The following is a 21,390-nucleotide window of genomic DNA, read 5'->3' as shown; positions in this document are numbered from 1 at the left end:
AGATCACCATGTAGCCTATATCATCAGTCTCTATAGATCATCATGTAGCCTACATCAACAGTCTCTATAGATCATCATGTAGCCTCCATCAACAGTCTCTATAGATCACTATGTAGCCTCCATCAACAGTCGCTATAGATCATCATGTAGCCTATATCAACAGTCTCTATAGATCACCATGTAGCCTACATCAACAGTCTCTATAGATCACCATGTAGCCTACATCAACAGTCTCTATAGATCACCATGTAGCCTACATCAACAGTCTCTATAGATCACCATGTAGACTATATCAACAGTCTCTATAGATCATCATGTAGCCAATATCAACAGTCTCTATAGATCACCATGTAGCCTATATCAACAGTCTCTATAGATCACCATGTAGCCTATATCAACAGTCTCTATAGATCACCATGTAGCCTACATCAACAGTCTCTATAGATCAACCATGTAGCCTACATCAACAGTCTCTATAGATCACCATGTAGCCTACATCAACAGCATATACTGAAGACATATTTCCTCCACAACACAAGAGACTGAGAACTAACTATTCTCTGTGTAAAATACAACAGGATTTTGTTTTCTTCTGTACACAATAGGCAAGTGTTAAAGTGAGGGGGATTGGATGAGAACACTGAGTGACAACTGACCTGCTAGCTAGTGTTTGGAAAATGCACATCACCCATATTAAGTCCCAAACGGCACCATATTCCCTATGTAGTGCACTACTTTTGTGAAGAGCGCATAGAGCTCTGGTCACTGCATAGGGAATAGGGTGCTATTTGGGAGCCGTCTCCCAGTGTGTCTCCCTCTGCCAAATCACTATGTCTGTGGAGCGTAAAGTAGACTGTTGGTTTTCTACCTTATGACAGGCTTGGCAACACCTTGTTGTCATAGTGATGCAGCTGGAGCGTACATTCACCCTGCCTTGCACAGCACCACACCTCTTTAGCGCATAAGGAGGGGGATCATTCATTGGCCAAGCCCAGGTTTTTGGGGAAAGGGAGACGTATTTGATTGGCCAAGCCCAGGTTTTTGGGGAAAGGGAGACATATTTGATTGGCCAAGCCCAGGTTTTGGGGGAAAGGGAGACATATTTGATTGGCCAAGCCTAGGTTTTTGGGGAAAGGGAGACGTATTTGATTGGCCAAGCCCAGGTTTCTGGGGAAAGGGAGAGGTATGTGTAGCTGTAAACACAGTAAACGTTGAGCCTTTAGGAAATGAGAATAGATAGAAGCCCTTTCTCATCGGTCCTGACTCAGACCTGTAGTCCTGACTCAGACCTGTAGTCCTGACTCAGACCTGTAGTCCTGACTCAGACCTGTAGTCCTGACTCAGACCTGTAGTCCTGACTCAGACCTGTAGACCTGACTCAGACCTGTAGTCCTGACTCAGACCTGTAGTCCTGACTCAGACCTGTAGTCCTGACTCAGACCTGTAGACTGAAGTAACGGGCTGAATGGATAGACAGCAGGATTGGCAGTTCATTTTAACAGGATAAAGAATAGGGATAGGCCTAGATGCTGGATGAGGTTCCTGTGTGTCGTAATATCATTGCACTGGCACACCTAATTAAAGGGGGTGATTTACAGGAAGTGGCCTGTTCTATTTTTTTTTTGTCAAATTCTTAGACTAGCTACTGCGTAAATAAACGACCTGCATAAAACTGACTTGTCAATAAATCCAACAAACCATACTACGGTATGTGTAGTGTAGTATGTATGTGAAATCAATAATATTGTTTAAATGTACAGGAGGGAACTGTATAAGACTAAAGATTATTGATGCATGTCTAGATTCCTCAAAGCCTTCTGTAGTTCAACCCCGTCGCTCTAGTTTCAAACCCCAAATCCCCCCCCCCCCACACACACACACACACACACACACGAATAGAAACACACACACACACAAATAGAAACACACACACACACACACGAATAGAAACACACACACACACACACAAATAGAAACACACACACACACGAATAGAAACACACACACACACACGAATAGAAACACACACACGAATAGAAACACACACACACACACACGAATAGAAACACACACACACACACACACAAACACACACAAACACACACACACAAATAGAAACACACACACACACACGCGCGAATAGAAACACACACACACACACACACACACACACACACACACACGAATAGAAACACACACACACACACACACGAATAGAAACACACACACACACACACACACACACGAATAGAAACACACACACACACAAATAGAAACACACACACACACACACACGAATAGAAACACACACACACACACACAAATAGAAACGCACACACACACACACACAAATAGAAACACACACACACACACACACACACGAATAGAAACACACACACACACACGAATAGAAACACACACACACACACACACACGAATAGAAACACACACACACACGAATAGAAACACACACACGAATAGAAACACACACACACAAATAGAAACACACACACACACACACAAACACACGCACACACATACACACACACACACATGAATAGAAACACACACACACGAATAGAAACACACACACACACACAGTAGATTGTGTCCTGCTTAGAGTACAGTATGATAGCCCTGTTCAGATTATGTTCTTCATTAGAAATGCCTGACTGTGTTGTTGAATAGACACTAGGTATCAGATTATGTTAATCATTAGAAATGCCTGACTGTGTTGTTGAATAGGCACTAGGTATCAGATTATGTTAATCATTAGAAATGCCTGACTGTGTTGTTGAATAGGCATTCATATCTTCTCCCCCTACACATAACGGAATGTTGGGGAATTCCACCCCCCCCCCACACACACACACACACACAAAGCCCCCCGTCAAGCTCCCGTACAGCTGTACACATACCAGACGCTGTGAATCTCAGCCAGCCAGTGCTGTGGTATCATATAGACCATGGGGGGATTTCCGACAGGCTGGGTGCTAGGCCTCTCACACACACACACACACACACACACACACACACACACACACACTACAGCAGTGTATGCTGCCACTTCAGTAGTGAACAATGGGACTCTCTCTGACCCTCAGCTGCTGTAGCCTGGTGTGGGTTTACAGACAGGGGGAAGGGGGAACAGGTTAAAGAGGAACCTACCTCTGTTGACTCTCTGTTGACTTTCTCTGTCTACCAGCCTTCTCTGTGCTCCCCTTTCTCCCCTATACTGCTGCCTCAGTGTTTAATAAGGGGCATAAAAGGAGAAGTACTGATAGTTATGATAGTTAGTGATGATAAGGCTTGGACCATATACCGTTTATACCATATACCGTTTATACCATATACCGTTTATACCATATACCGTTTATACCGTTTATACCATATACCGTTTATACCGTTTATACCATATAGCGTTTATACCATATACCGTTTATACCATATACCGTTTGTACCGTTTATACCATATACCGTTTATACCATATACCGTTTATACCATATACCGTTTATACCGTTTATACCATATACCGTTTATACCATATACCGTTTATACCATATACCGTTTATACCATATACCGTTTATACCATATACCGTTTATACCGTTTATACCATATACCGTTTATACCATATACCGTTTATACCATATACCGTTTATACCATTTATACCATATACCGTTTATTCCATATACCGTTTATACCATATACCGTTTATACCGTTTATACCATATACCGTTTATACCATATACCGTTTATACCATATACTGTTTATACCATATACCGTTTATACCATATACCGTTTATACCATATACCGTTTATACCATATACCGTTTATACCATATACCGTTTATACCATATACCGTTTATACCATATACCGTTTATACCATTTATAACATATACCGTTTATACCATATACCGTTTATACCATATACCGTTTGTACCGTTTATACCATATACCGTTTATACCATATACCGTTTATACCATATACCGTTTATACCGTTTATACCATATACCGTTTATACCATATACCGTTTATACCATTTATACCATATACCGTTTATTCCATATACCGTTTATACCATATACCGTTTATACCGTTTATACCATATACCGTTTATACCATATACCGTTTATACCATATACTGTTTATACCATATACCGTTTATACCATATACCGTTTATACCATATACCGTTTATACCGTTTATACCATATACCGATTATACCATATACCGTTTATACCATTTATACCATATAGCGTTTATTCCATATACCGTTTATACCATATACCGTTTATACCATATACCGTTTATACCATATACCGTTTATACCGTATACCGGGGTATTTCTAAATACTGACGGTATGATTTTCAATACCGTAAAAAAAAACTATGGTGGCTGCAGGGGGTATGCCACTCATTTTTGCAGGTGGATGGTAACAGTTGAATAACATGAGAAAAAAAGAAGAACCCCGCACACTGCTCTTTAATTTATGCCATTCCCCAACACTTCCAACCAGAACCAGAATAAATAGCAGGCCAAACTATCCCTCTCAGCACTGCCTGGACTGCAGGCCAAACTATCCCTCTCAGCACTGCCTGGACTGCAGGCCAAACTATCCCTCTCAGCACTGCCTGGACTGCAGGCCAAACTATCTCTCTCAGCACTGCCTGGACTGCAGGCCAAACTATCTCTCTCAGCACTGCCTGGACTGCAGGCCAAACTATCCCTCTCAGCACTGACTGGACTAAAGGCCAAACAATCCCTCTCAGCACTGCCTGGACTGCAGGCCAAACTATCCCTCTCAGCACTGCCTGGACTAAAGGCCAAACTATCCCTCTCAGCACTGCCTGGACTGCAGGCCAAACTATCCCTCTCAGCACTGCCTGGACTGCAGGTCAAACTATCCCTCTCAGCACTGCCTGGACTGCAGGTCAAACTATCCCTCTCAGCACTGCCTGGACTGCAGGTCAAACTATCCCTCTCAGCACTGCCTGGACTGCAGGCCAAACTATCCCTCTCAGCACTGCCTGGACTGCAGGCCAAACTATCCCTCAAAAATGCAAATGCTTTCCATTTGAGTTATATTAGGTTTTATTTTCATCGTTTATGCCAGCAGAATACCACCCTACACACTGCTGGCTTGCTTCTGAAGCTAAGCAGGGTTGGTCCTGGTCGGCAGCATACCACCCTACACACTGCTGGCTTGCTTCTGAAGCTAAGCAGGGTTGGTCCTGGTCGGCAGAATACCACCCTACACACTGCTGGCTTGCTTCTGAAGCTAAGCAGGGTTGGTCCTGGTCGGCAGCATACCACCCTACATACCACTGCTGGCTTGCTTCTGAAGCTAAGCAGGGTTGGTCCTGGTCGGCAGAGTACCACCCTACATACCACTGCTGGCTTGCTTCTGAAGCTAAGCAGGGTTGGTCCTGGTCGGCAGAATACCACCCTACACACTGCTGGCTTGCTTCTGAAGCTAAGCAGGGTTGGTCCTGGTCGGCAGAGTACCACCCTACATACCACTGCTGGCTTGCTTCTGAAGCTAAGCAGGGTTGGTCCTGGTCGGCAGCATACCACCCTACATACCACTGCTGGCTTGCTTCTGAAGCTAAGCAGGGTTGGTCCTGGTCGGCAGCATACCACCCTACATACCACTGCTGGCTTGCTTCTGAAGCTAAGCAGGGTTGGTCCTGGTCGGCAGAATACCACCCTACACACTGCTGGCTTGCTTCTGAAGCTAAGCAGGGTTGGTCCTGGTCGGCAGAATACCACCCTACACACTACTGGCTTGCTTCTGAAGCTAAGCAGGGTTGGTCCTGGTCGGCAGCATACCACCCTACACACTGCTGGCTTGCTTCTGAAGCTAAGCAGGGTTGGTCCTGGTCGGCAGAATACCACCCTACACACTGCTGGCTTGCTTCTGAAGCTAAGCAGGGTTGGTCCTGGTCGGCAGAATACCACCCTACACACTGCTGGCTTGCTTCTGAAGCTAAGCAGGGTTGGTCCTGGTCGGCAGCATACCACCCTACATACCACTGCTGGCTTGCTTCTGAGGCTAAGCAGGGTTGGTCCTGGTCGGCAGAGTACCACCCTACATACCACTGCTGGCTTGCTTCTGAAGCTAAGCAGGGTTGGTCCTGGTCGGCAGAATACCACCCTACACACTGCTGGCTTGCTTCTGAAGCTAAGCAGGGTTGGTCCTGGTCGGCAGAGTACCACCCTACATACCACTGCTGGCTTGCTTCTGAAGCTAAGCAGGGTTGGTCCTGGTCGGCAGAATACCACCCTGCATACCACTGCTGGCTTGCTTCTGAAGCTAAGCAGGGTTGGTCCTGGTCAGCAGCATACCGCCCTACATACCACTGCTGGCTTGCTTCTGAAGCTAAGCAGGGTTGGTCCTGGTCGGCAGAATACCACCCTACATACCACTGCTGGCTTGCTTCTGAAGCTAAGCAGGGTTGGTCCTGGTCGGCAGCATAACACCCTACATACCACTGCTGGCTTGCTTCTGAAGCTAAGCAGGGTTGGTCCTGGTCGGCAGCATACCACCCTACATACCACTGCTGGCTTGCTTCTGAAGCTAAGCAGGGTTGGTCCTGGTCGGCAGCATACCACCCTACATACCACTGCTGGCTTGCTTCTGAAGCTAAGCAGGGTTGGTCCTGGTCAGCAGCATACCACCCTGCATACCACTGCTGGCTTGCTTCTGAAGCTAAGCAGGGTTGGTCCTGGTCAGTTCCTGGATGGGAGACCAGATGCTGCTGGAAGTAGTGTTGGAGGGCCAGTAGGAGGCACACTTTCCTCTGGTCTAAAAAATATCTCAATGCCCCAGGACTGCCCTGTGTAGGGGGCCGTCTTTCGGATGGGACTTTAAACGGGTGTCCGGACTCTCTGAGGTCATTAGATCCCATGGCACTTATCGTAAGAGTAGGGGTGTTAACCCCGGTGTCCTGGCTAAATTCCCAATCTGGCCCTCAATCCCCAGTTTACAATTGGCTCGTTCATCCCCCTCCTCTCCCCTGTAACTATTCCCGAGGTCGTTGCTGCAAATGAGAACGTGTTCTCAGTCAACTTATCTGGGAAAATAACGGATAAATAAATAGGATTTAGCTTATTAAAGAGCAGTGATACTATCCAGAGTAGTGATACTATCCAGAGTAGTGATACTATCCAGAGCAGTGCTACTATCCAGAGTAGTGCTACTATCCAGAGTAGTGATACTATCCAGAGTAGTGATACAATCCAGAGTAGTGATACTATCCAGAGCAGTGATACTATCCAGAGCAGTGATACTAGTAGTGATACTATCCAGAGTAGTGATACTATCCAGAGTAGTGATACTATCCAGAGTAGTGATACTAGTAGTGATATTATCCAGAGTAGTGATACTAGTAGTGATACTATCCAGAGTAGTGATACTATCAGAGTAGTGATACTATCCAGAGCAGTGATACTATCCAGAGTAGTGATACTATCCAGAGCAGTGATACTAGTAGTGATACTATCAGAGTAGTGATACTATCCAGAGTAGTGATACTATCCAGAGCAGTGATACTAGAAGTGATACTATCCAGAGTAGTGATACTATCCAGAGTAGTGATACTATCCAGAGCAGTGATACTAGAAGTGATACTATCCAGAGTAGTGATACTATCCAGAGCAGTGATACTAGTAGTGATACTATCAGAGTAGTGATACTATCCAGAGTAGTGATCATAGTAGTTATCTGAGGTCATTAGATCCCATGGCACTTATCGTAAGAGTAGGGGTGTTAACCCCGGTGTCCTGGCTAAATTCCCAATCTGGCCCTCAATCCCCAGTTTACAATTGGCTCATTCATCCCCCACCTCTCCCCTGTAACTATTCCCGAGGTCGTTGCTGCAAATGAGAACGTGTTCTCAGTCAACTTATCTGGTAAAATAACGGATAAATAATTAAAGAGCAGTGATACTATCCAGAGTAGTGATACTATCCAGAGCAGTGCTACTATCCAGAGTAGTGATACTATCAGAGTAGTGATACTATCCAGAGTAGTGATACTATCCAGAGTAGTGATACTATCCAGAGCAGTGATACTAGTAGTGATACTATCCAGAGTAGTGATACTAGTAGTGATACTATCCAGAGTAGTGATACTATCCAGAGTAGTGATACTATCCAGAGTAGTGATACTAGTAGTGATACTATCCAGAGTAGTGATACTATCCGGAGTAGTGATACTATCCAGAGTAGTGATACTATCCAGAGTAGAGATACTATCAAGAGCAGTGATACTATCCAGAGCAGTGATACTATCCAGAGTAGTAATACTAGTAGAGATACTATCAGAGTACTGATACTATCCAGAGTAGTGATACTAGTAGTGATACTATCCAGAGCAGTGATACTATCCAGAGTAGTGATACTATCAGAGTAGTGATACTATCCAGAGCAGTGATACTATCCAGAGTAGTGATACTATCCAGAGCAGTGATACTAGTAGTGATACTATCAGAGTAGTGATACTATCCAGAGTAGTGATACTATCCAGAGCAGTGATACTATCAGAGTAGTGATACTATCCAGAGTAGTGATACTATCCAGAGCAGTGATACTATCAGAGTAGTGATACTATCCAGAGTAGTGATACTATCCAGAGTAGTGATACTATCCAGAGTAGTGATACTATCCAGAGCAGTGATACAATCCAGAGTAGTGATACTATCCAGAGTAGAGATACTATCCAGAGTAGTGATACTAGTAGTGATACTATCCAGAGCAGTGATACTATCCAGAGTAGTGATACTATCCAGAGCAGTGATACTATCCAGAGTAGTGATACTATCCAGAGTAGAGATAGTATCAAGAGCAGTGATACTATCCAGAGCAGTGACACTAGTAGTGATACTATCCAGAGTAGTGATACTATCTAGAGCAGTGATACTATCTAGAGTAGTGATACTATCCAGAGTAGTGATACTATCCAGAGTAGTGATACTATCCAGAGCAGTGATACTATCAGAGTAGTGATACTATCCAGAGTAGTGATACTATCCAGAGTAGTGATACTATTCAGAGTAGTGATACTATCCAGAGTAGTGATACTATCCAGAGCAGTGATACTATCAGAGTAGTGATACTATCCAGAGTAGTGATACTATCCAGAGTAGTGATACTATCCAGAGCAGTGATACTATCCAGAGCAGTGATACTATCCAGAGCAGTGATACTATCCAGAGCAGTGAAACTATCCAGAGTAGTGATACTATCCAGAGTAGAGATACTATCCAGAGTAGTGATACTAGTAGTGATACTATCCAGAGTAGTGATACTATCCAGAGCAGTGATACTATCCAGAGTAGTGATACTATCCAGAGTAGTGATACTATCCAGAGCAGTGATACTGTCCAGAGCAGTGATACTATCCAGAGCAGTGATATTATCCAGAGAAGTGATACTATCAGAGTAGTGATACTATCCAGAGTAGTGATACTATCCAGAGTAGTAATACTAGTAGAGATACTATCAGAGTAGTGATACTATCCAGAGTAGTGATACTATCCAGAGTAGTGTTACTATCCAGAGCAGTGATACTATCAGAGTAGAGATACTATCCAGAGTAGTGATACTAGTAGTGATACTATCCAGAGCAGTGATACTATCCAGAGTAGTGATACTATCAGAGTAGTGATACTATCCAGAGTAGTGATACTATCCAGAGTAGTGATACTAGTAGTGATACTATCCAGAGCAGTGATACTATCCAGAGTAGTGATACTATCAGAGTAGTGATACTATCCAGAGCAGTGATACTATCCAGAGTAGTGATACTATCCAGAGCAGTGATACTAGTAGTGATACTATCAGAGTAGTGATACTATCCAGAGTAGTGATACTATCCAGAGTAGTGATACTATCCAGAGCAGTGATACTATCAGAGTAGAGATACTATCCAGAGTAGTGATACTAGTAGTGATACTATCCAGAGCAGTGATACTATCCAGAGTAGTGATACTATCAGAGTAGTGATACTATCCAGAGTAGTGATACTATCCAGAGTAGTGATACTATCCAGAGCAGTGATACTATCCAGAGCAGTGATACTAGTAGTGATACTATCCAGAGTAGTGATACTAGTAGTGATACTATCCAGAGTAGTGATACTATCCAGAGTAGTGATACCATCCAGAGTAGTGATACTAGTAGTGATACTATCCAGAGTAGTGATACTAGTAGAGATACTATCAGAGTACTGATACTATCCAGAGTAGTGATACTAGTAGTGATACTATCCAGAGCAGTGATACTATCCAGAGTAGTGATACTATCAGAGTAGTGATACTATCCAGAGCAGTGATACTATCCAGAGTAGTGATACTATCCAGAGCAGTGATACTAGTAGTGATACTATCAGAGTAGTGATACCCTCCGGAGTAGTGATACTATCCAGAGTAGTGATACTATCCAGAGCAGTGATACTAGAAGTGATACTATCCAGAGTAGTGATACTATCCAGAGCAGTGATACTAGTAGTGATACTTTCAGAGTAGTGATACTATCCAGAGTAGTGATCATAGTAGTTATCTGAGGTCATTAGATCCCATGGCACTTATCGTAAGAGTAGGGGTGTTAACCCCGGTGTCCTGGCTAAATTCCCAATCTGGCCCTCGATCCCCAGTTTACAATTGGCTCATTCATCCCCCTCCTCTCCCCTGTAACTATTCCCGAGGTCGTTGCTGCAAATGAGAACGTGTTCTCAGTCAACTTATCTGGTAAAATAAAGGATAAATAAATAGGATTTAGCTTATTAAAGAGCAGTGATACTATCCAGAGTAGTGATACTATCCAGAGCAGTGCTACTATCCAGAGTAGTGATACTATCAGAGTAGTGATACTATCCAGAGTAGTGATAATATCCAGAGTAGTGATACTATCCAGAGCAGTGATACTAGTAGTGATACTATCCAGAGTAGTGATACTAGTAGTGATACTATCCAGAGTAGTGATACTATCCAGAGCAGTGATACTATCCAGAGTAGTGATACTATCCAGAGCAGTGATACTATCCAGAGCAGTGATACTATCAGAGTAGTGATACTATCCAGAGTAGTGATACTAGTAGTGATACTATCCAGAGCAGTGATACTATCCAGAGTAGTGATACTATCCAGAGCAGTAATACTATCCAGAGCAGTGATACTATCCAGAGTAGTGATACTATCCATAGTAGTGATACTATCCAGAGTAGTGATACTATCCAGAGCAGTGATACTATCCAGAGCAGTGATACTATCCAGAGCAGTGATACTATCCAGAGTAGTGATACTATCCAGAGTAGAGATACTATCCAGAGTAGTGATACTAGTAGTGATACTATCCAGAGCAGTGATACTATCCAGAGTGGTGATACTATCCAGAGTAGTGATACTAGTAGTGATACTATCCAGAGTAGTGATACTATCTAGAGCAGTGATACTATCTAGAGTAGTGATACTATCCAGAGTAGTGATACTATCCAGAGTAGTAATACTAGTAGAGATACTATCAGAGTACTGATACTATCCAGAGTAGTGATACTAGTAGTGATACTATCCAGAGCAGTGATACTATCCAGAGTAGTGATACTATCAGAGTAGTGATACTATCCAGAGCAGTGATACTATCCAGAGTAGTGATACTATCCAGAGCAGTGATACTAGTAGTGATACTATCAGAGTAGTGATACTATCCAGAGTAGTGATACTATCCAGAGTAGTAATACTAGTAGAGATACTATCAGAGTACTGATACTATCCAGAGTAGTGATACTAGTAGTGATACTATCCAGAGTAGTGATACTATCCAGAGCAGTGATACTATCCAGAGTAGTGATACTATCCAGAGCAGTGATACTATCCAGAGCAGTGATACTATCAGAGTAGTGATACTATCCAGAGTAGTGATACTAGTAGTGATACTATCCAGAGCAGTGATACTATCCAGAGTAGTGATACTATCCAGAGCAGTAATACTATCCAGAGCAGTGATACTATCCAGAGTAGTGATACTATCCATAGTAGTGATACTATCCAGAGTAGTGATACTATCCAGAGCAGTGATACTATCCAGAGCAGTGATACTATCCAGAGCAGTGATACTATCCAGAGTAGTGATACTATCCAGAGTAGAGATACTATCCAGAGTAGTGATACTAGTAGTGATACTATCCAGAGCAGTGATACTATCCAGAGTGGTGATACTATCCAGAGTAGTGATACTAGTAGTGATACTATCCAGAGTAGTGATACTATCTAGAGCAGTGATACTATCTAGAGTAGTGATACTATCCAGAGTAGTGATACTATCCAGAGTAGTAATACTAGTAGAGATACTATCAGAGTACTGATACTATCCAGAGTAGTGATACTAGTAGTGATACTATCCAGAGCAGTGATACTATCCAGAGTAGTGATACTATCAGAGTAGTGATACTATCCAGAGCAGTGATACTATCCAGAGTAGTGATACTATCCAGAGCAGTGATACTAGTAGTGATACTATCAGAGTAGTGATACTATCCAGAGTAGTGATACTATCCAGAGCAGTGATACTATCAGAGTAGAGATACTATCCAGAGTAGTGATACTAGTAGTGATACTATCCAGAGCAGTGATACTATCCAGAGTAGTGATACTATCAGAGTAGTGATACTATCCAGAGTAGTGATACTATCCAGAGTAGTGATACTATCCAGAGCAGTGATACTATCCAGAGCAGTGATACTAGTAGTGATACTATCCAGAGTAGTGATACTAGTAGTGATACTATCCAGAGTAGTGATACTATCCAGAGTAGTGATACCATCCAGAGTAGTGATACTAGTAGTGATACTATCCAGAGTAGTGATACTAGTAGAGATACTATCAGAGTACTGATACTATCCAGAGCAGTGATACTATCCAGAGTAGTGATACTATCAGAGTAGTGATACTATCCAGAGATGTGATACTATCCAGAGTAGTGATACTAGTAGTGATACTATCAGAGTAGTGATACTATCCGGAGTAGTGATACTATCCAGAGTAGTGATACTATCCAGAGCAGTGATACTAGAAGTGATACTATCCAGAGTAGTGATACTATCCAGAGCAGTGATACTAGTAGTGATACTATCAGAGTAGTGATACTATCCAGAGTAGTGATCATAGTAGTTATCTGAGGTCATTAGATCCCATGGCACTTATCGTAAGAGTAGGGGTGTTAACCCCGGTGTCCTGGCTAAATTCCCAATCTGGCCCTCAATCCCCAGTTTACAATTGGCTCATTCATCCCCCTCCTCTCCCCTGTAACTATTCCCGAGGTCGTTGCTGCAAATGAGAACGTGTTCTCAGTCAACTTATCTGGTAAAATAACGGATAAATAAATAGGATTTAGCTTATTAAAGAGCAGTGATACTATCCAGAGTAGTGATACTATCCAGAGCAGTGCTACTATCCAGAGTAGTGATACTATCAGAGTAGTGATACTATCCAGAGTAGTGATACTATCCAGAGTAGTGATACTATCCAGAGCAGTGATACTAGTAGTGATACTATCCAGAGTAGTGATACTAGTAGTGATACTATCCAGAGTAGTGATACTATCCAGAGTAGTGATACTATCCAGAGTAGTGATACTAGTAGTGATACTATCCAGAGTAGTGATACTATCCAGAGTAGTGATACTATCCAGAGTAGAGATACTATCAAGAGCAGTGATACTATCCAGAGCAGTGATACTATCCAGAGTAGTAATACTAGTAGTGATACTATCCAGAGCAGTGATACTAGTAGTGATACTATCCAGAGTAGTGATACTAGTAGTGATACTATCCAGAGTAGTGATACTATCCAGGGTAGTGATACTATCCAGAGTAGTGATACTAGTAGTGATACTATCCAGAGTAGTGATACTATCCAGAGTAGTGATACTATCCAGAGTAGTGATACTATCCAGAGTAGAGATACTATCCAGAGTAGTGATACTATCCAGAGTAGTGATACTATCCAGAGTAGTGATACTATCCAGAGCAGTGATACTATCCAGAGTAGTGATACTATCCAGAGCAGTGATACTAGTAGTGATACTATCAGAGTAGTGATACTATCCAGAGTAGTGATACTATCAGAGTTTTGATACTATCCAGAGTAGTGATACTATCAAGAGCAGTTATACTAGAAGTGACACTATCCAGAGCAGTGATTCTAGTAGTGATACTATCCAGAGTACAGGGAGTACCAGTACCAGATCAATGTGGAGCTATATACAGGGAGTACCAGTACCAGATCAATATGGAGCTATATACAGGAAGTACCAGATCAATGTAAAGCTATATACAGGAAGTACCAGTACCAGATAAATGTGGAGCTATGTACAGGGAGTACCAGATCAATGTGGAGCTATATACAGGAAGTACCAGTACCAGATAAATGTGTAGCTATATACAGAAAGTACCAGATCAATATGGAGCTATATACAGGAAGTACCAGTTCAATGTGGAGCTATATACAGTGAGTACCAGATCAATGTGGAGCTATATACAGGAAGTACCAGTACCAGTTCAATGTGGAGCTATATACAGTGAGTACCAGATCAATGTAGAGCTATATACAGGGAGTACCAGATCAATGTAGAGCTATATACAGGAAGTAGCATATCAATGTAGAGCTATATACAGGAAGTACCAGATCAATGTAAAGCTATATACAGGGAGTACCAGTACTAGATCAATGTGGAGCTATATACAGGAAGTACCAGATCAATATTGAGCTATATACAGGAAGTACCAGATCAATGTGGAGCCATATACAGGGAGTAGCATATCAATGTAGAGCTATATACAGGGAGTACCAGTATCAAATCAATATGGAGCTTTATAGAGGAAGTACCATATCAATGTGGAGCTATATACAGGAAGTACCATATCAATGTGGAGCTATATACAGGAAGTACCAGATCAATGTGGAGCTATATACAGGGAGTACCAGTACCAGATCAATGTGTAGCTATATACAGAAAGTACCAGATCAATGTGGAGCTATATACAGAAAGTACCAGGTCAATGTGGAGCTATATACAGGAAGTAGCAGATCAATGTGGATCTATATACAGGAAGTACCAGTACCAGATCAATGTGGAGTTATATACAGGGAGTACCAGTACCAGATCAATGTGGAGTTATATACAGGAAGTACCAGTACCAGATCAATGTGGAGTTATATACAGGGAGTACCAGATCAATGTGGAGCTATATACAGGAAGTACCAGATCAATGTGAAGCTATATACAGGAAGTACCAGATCAATGTGAAGATATACAGGAAGTACCAGATCAATGTGGATATACATACAGGAAGTACCAGATCAATGTGGAGCTACATACAGGAAGTACCAGATCAATGTGAAGCTATATACAGGAAGTACCAGATCAATGTGAAGATATACAGGAAGTACCAGATCAATGTGGATATACATACAGGAAGTACCAGATCAATGTGGAGCTATATACTGGAAGTACCAGATCAATGTGGAGCTACATACTGGAAGTACCAGATCAATGTGGAGCTATATACAGGAAGTACCAGTACCAGAACAATGTGGAGCTATATACAGAAAGTACCAGTACCAGTTCATTGTGGAGCTATATACAGGAAGTACCAGTTCATTGTGGAGCTATATACAGGAAGTACCAGATCAATGTGGAGCTATATACAGGAAGTACCAGATCAATGTGGAGCTATATACAGGAAGTACCAGATCAATGTGGAGCTATATACAGGAAGTACCAGATCAATGTGGAGCTATATACAGGAAGTACCTGATCACTGTGGAGCTATATACAGGGAGTACCAGATCAATGTGGAGCTATATACAGGAAGTACCATATCAATGTGGAGCTATATACAGGAAGTACCAGATCATATATGTACATCAGATATGTACATGACGGCAGGGTAAAGTGACTAGGCATCAGTATAGATATGTACATGAAGGCAGGGTAAAGTGACTAGGCATCAGGATAGATAATAATTAGGTATTTGAGGTAGATATGAACATGAAGGCAGGGTAAAGTGACCAGTCATCAGGATAGATAATAATAAGGTGAGGTAGATATGTACATGAAGGCAGGGTAAAGTAACTAGACATCAGGATAGATAATAATAAGGTATTTGAGGTAGATATGTACATGAAGGCAGGGTAAAGTGACTAGACATCAGGATAGATAATAATAAGGTATTTGAGGTAGATATGTACATGAAGGCAGGGTAAAGTGACTAGACATCAGGATAGATAATAATAAGGTATTTGAGGTAGATATGTACATGAAGGCAGGGTAAAGTGACATCAGGATAGATAATAATAAGGTATTTGAGGTAGATATGTACATGAAGGCAGGGTAAAGTGACTAGACATCAGGATAGATGATAATAATAAGGTGCGGTAGATATGTACATGAAGGCAGGGTAACGTGACTAGACATCAGGATAGATAATAATAAGGTATTTGAGGTAGATATGTACATGAAGGCAGGGTAAAGTGACTAGACATCAGGATAGATAATTAGGTATTTGAGGTAGATATGTACATGAAGGCAGGGTAACGTGACTAGACATCAGGATAGATGATAATAAGGTGAGGTAGATATGTACATGAAGGCAGGGTAAAGTGACTAGACATCAGGATAGATAATAATAAGGTATTTGAGGTAGATATGTACATGAAGGCAGGGTAACGTGACTAGACATCAGGATAGATAATAATAAGGTATTTGAGGTAGATATGTACATGAAGGCAGGGTAACGTGACTAGACATCAGGATAGATAATAATAAGGTATTTGAGGTAGATATGTACATGAAGGCAGGGTAAAGTGACTAGACATCAGGATAGATAATAATAAGGTATTTGAGGTAGATATGTACAAGAAGGCAGGGTAAAGTGACTAGGCATCAGGATAGATAATAATAAGGTATTTGAGGTAGATATGTACATGAAGGCAGGGTAAAGTGACTAGACATCAGGATAGATGATAATAAGGTGAGGTAGATATGTACACGAAGGCAGGGTAACGTGACTAGACATCATGATAGATAATAATAAGGTATTTGAGGTAGATATGTACATGAAGGCAGGGTAACGTGACTAGACATCAGGATAGATAATAATAAGTTGAGGTAGATATGTACATGAAGGCAGGGTAACGTGACTAGACATCAGGATAGATAATAATAAGGTATTTGAGGTAGATATGTACATGAAGGCAGGGTAACGTGACTAGACATCAGGATAGATAATAATAAGGTGAGGTAGATATGTACATGAAGGCAGGGTAACGTGACTAGACATCAGGATAGATAATAATAAGGTGAGGTAGATATGTACATGAAGGCAGGGTAAAGTGACTAGACATCAGGATAGATGATAATAATTAGGTATTTGAGGTAGATATGTACATGAAGGCAGGGTAACGTGACTAGACATCAGGATAGATAATAATAAGGTGAGGTAGATATGTACATGAAGGCAGGGTAAAGTGACTAGACATCAGGATAGATGATAATAATTAGGTATTTGAGGTAGATATGTACATGAAGGCAGGGTAAAGTGACTAGACATCAGGATAGATAATAATAAGGTGAGGTAGATATGTACATGAAGGCAGGGTAACGTGACTGATGTTTCTCCTGTCTTTTCCTCCTGCAGATATAGAGACCCTTCCTCCCGCCTGTCCTGGACAGAGAGTTCCTGCCTGGCCTCCATTATGTCACAGAACCAATCAGAACAGAGCTCTGACATCCTCAGTCAGGATGTGTTCAACCAGCTACTGGAGATGCTAGACCAGTGAGTCTCCACGGAAATACACAGGCAGGCACACACACGCACACACTCACACGCACGCACACACACACACACACTCACACTCGCACGCACGCGCACACTCACACTCACACTCTCACACACACACACACACACACACACACACACACACACACACACACACACACACACACACACACACACACACACACACACACACACACACACACACACACACACACACACACACACACACACACACACAGCTAAGTTTTGTTACACTACTAAACCAACTTGACAAAGCCATGGCCTAGTATATTATTTTGGAGTATTATCCAGTTAGCCTGTAACAACTAATGTAAATTCTAAAACCTAGTTAAATCACTGTTGCCCTGTGTGTGTTTCAGGTCAGCGTTCCACTCATTGCAGCCCATAGAGTTGAACTTCTCAGACAGCCCAGCAGACGAAGATGGACCAGCAGGGAACACCATTCAGATCAGCATGGACTGCATCACCATGCATGAGGGACAGGAACCCCTTTCGGTGAGTACTGCACTGAGAAATGGTTGTAGACTTATAGTATTATATAATACAACTGGGAAATGGTACTATACATACAGTATTATATAATACAACTGCGGAATGGTACTATACATACATTATAGTATATTACAACTGGGAAATGGTACTATTCATACATTATAGTATATTACAACTGGGAAATGGTACTATTCATACAGTATTATATAATACAACTGGGAAATGGTACTATACATACAGTATTATATAATACAACTGCGGAATGGTACTATACATACATTATAGTATATTACAACTGGGAAATGGTACTATTCATACAGTATTATATATTACAACTGCGGAAATGGTACTATACATACATTATAGTATATTACAACTGGGAAATGGTACTATTCATACAGTATTATATAATACAACTGGGAAATGGTACTATACATACAGTATTATATAATACAACTGCGGAATGGTACTATACATACATTATAGTATATTACAACTGGGAAATGGTACTATTCATACAGTATACTATAATACAACTGGGAAATGGTACTATACATACATTATAGTATATTACAACTGGGAAATGGTACTATTCATACAGTATACTATAATACAACTGGGAAATGGTACTATACATACATTATAGTATATTACAACTGGGAAATGGTACTATACATACATTATAGTATATTACAACTGGGAAATGGTACTATTCATACAGTATACTATAATACAACTGGGAAATGGTACTATACATACATTATAGTATATTACAACTGGGAAATGGTACTATACATACAGTATACTATAATACAACTGGGAAATGGTACTATTCATACAGTATACTATAATACAACTGGGAAATGGTACTATTCATACAGTATACTATAATACAACTGGGGAATGGTACTATTCATACAGTATACTATAATACAACTGGGGAATGGTACTATACATACAGTATACTATAATACAACTGGGGAATGGTACTATACATACAGTATACTATAATACAACTGGGAAATGGTACTATTCATACAGTATACTATAATACAACTGGGAAATGGTACTATACATACATTATAGTATATTACAACTGGGGAATGGTACTATTCATACAGTATACTATAATACAACTGGGAAATGGTACTATACATACATTATAGTATATTACAACTGGGAAATGGTACTATTCATACAGTATACTATAATACAACTGGGGAATGGTACTATACATACATTATAGTATATTACAACTGGGAAATGGTACTATTCATACAGTATAATATAATACAACTGGGAAATGGTACTATACATACATTATACTATAATACAAATGGGAAATGGTACTTTACATACATTATAGTATAATACAAATGGGAAATGGTACTTTACATACATTATACTATAATACAACTGGGAAATGGTACTATTCATACAGTATACTATATTACAACTGGGGAATGGTACTATATATGCAGTATACTATAATACAACTGGGAAATGGTACTATACATACATTATAGTATATTACAACTGGGAAATGGTACTATTCATACAGTATACTATAATACAACTGGGAAATGGTACTATACATACATTATAGTATATTACAACTGGGAAATGGTACTATACATACATTATAGTATAATACAACTGGGAAATGGTACTATTCATACAGTATACTATATTACAACTGGGAAATGGTACTATACATACATTATAGTATATTACAACTGGGAAATGGTACTATTCATACAGTATACTATAATACAACTGGGAAATGGTACTATACATACATTATAGTATATTACAACTGGGAAATGGTACTATACATACAGTATACTATAATACAACTGGGAAATGGTACTATTCATACAGTATACTATAATACAACTGGGAAATGGTACTATTCATACAGTATACTATAATACAACTGGGGAATGGTACTATTCATACAGTATACTATAATACAACTGGGGAATGGTACTATACATACAGTATACTATAATACAACTGGGGAATGGTACTATACATACAGTATACTATAATACAACTGGGAAATGGTACTATTCATACAGTATACTATAATACAACTGGGAAATGGTACTATACATACATTATAGTATATTACAACTGGGGAATGGTACTATTCATACAGTATACTATAATACAACTGGGAAATGGTACTATACATACATTATAGTATATTACAACTGGGAAATGGTACTATTCATACAGTATACTATAATACAACTGGGGAATGGTACTATACATACATTATAGTATATTACAACTGGGAAATGGTACTATTCATACAGTATAATATAATACAACTGGGAAATGGTACTATACATACATTATACTATAATACAAATGGGAAATGGTACTTTACATACATTATAGTATAATACAAATGGGAAATGGTACTTTACATACATTATACTATAATACAACTGGGAAATGGTACTATTCATACAGTATACTATATTACAACTGGGGAATGGTACTATATATGCAGTATACTATAATACAACTGGGAAATGGTACTATACATACATTATAGTATATTACAACTGGGAAATGGTACTATTCATACAGTATACTATAATACAACTGGGAAATGGTACTATACATACATTATAGTATATTACAACTGGGAAATGGTACTATACATACATTATAGTATAATACAACTGGGAAATGGTACTATACATACATTATTAGTATATTACAACTGGGAAATGGTACTATTCATACATTATAGTATATTACAACTGGGAAATGGTACTATTCATACAGTATACTATAATACAACTGCGGAATGGTACTATACATACATTATAGTATATTACAACTGGGAAATGGTACTATACATACAGTATACTATAATACAACTGGGGAATGGTACTATACATACAGTATACTATAATACAACTGGGAAATGGTACTATACATACAGTATACTATAATACAACTGGGGAATGGTACTATACATACAGTATACTATAATACAACTGGGAAATGGTACT

The 21,390-nt window shown here is 40.3% G+C and overlaps 1 protein-coding gene across 4 annotated transcripts in view; it reads left to right on the top strand.

Annotated features, from left to right (window-relative positions):
* Positions 1-21,390, top strand: part of LOC109883783 (tumor protein 63) — a 178,195-nt gene that overhangs the window by 10,623 nt on the left and 146,182 nt on the right. For all 4 annotated transcript variants that reach the window (XM_031838166.1, XM_031838165.1, XM_031838169.1 and 1 more), the window contains exons 2-3: positions 17,705-17,842; positions 18,226-18,361. In XM_031838166.1, coding sequence (XP_031694026.1) covers positions 17,705-17,842; positions 18,226-18,361 — 274 coding nt within the window. The remainder of the gene's footprint in view (positions 1-17,704; positions 17,843-18,225; positions 18,362-21,390) is intronic.

The sequence above is a fragment of the Oncorhynchus kisutch genome, linkage group LG13 (genome assembly GCF_002021735.2).
Source record: "Oncorhynchus kisutch isolate 150728-3 linkage group LG13, Okis_V2, whole genome shotgun sequence".
NCBI lineage: Eukaryota > Metazoa > Chordata > Actinopteri > Salmoniformes > Salmonidae > Oncorhynchus > Oncorhynchus kisutch.
The sequence above is the reverse complement of the archived record's forward strand: the minus strand, read 5'-3'. Positions and strand labels throughout refer to the sequence as shown.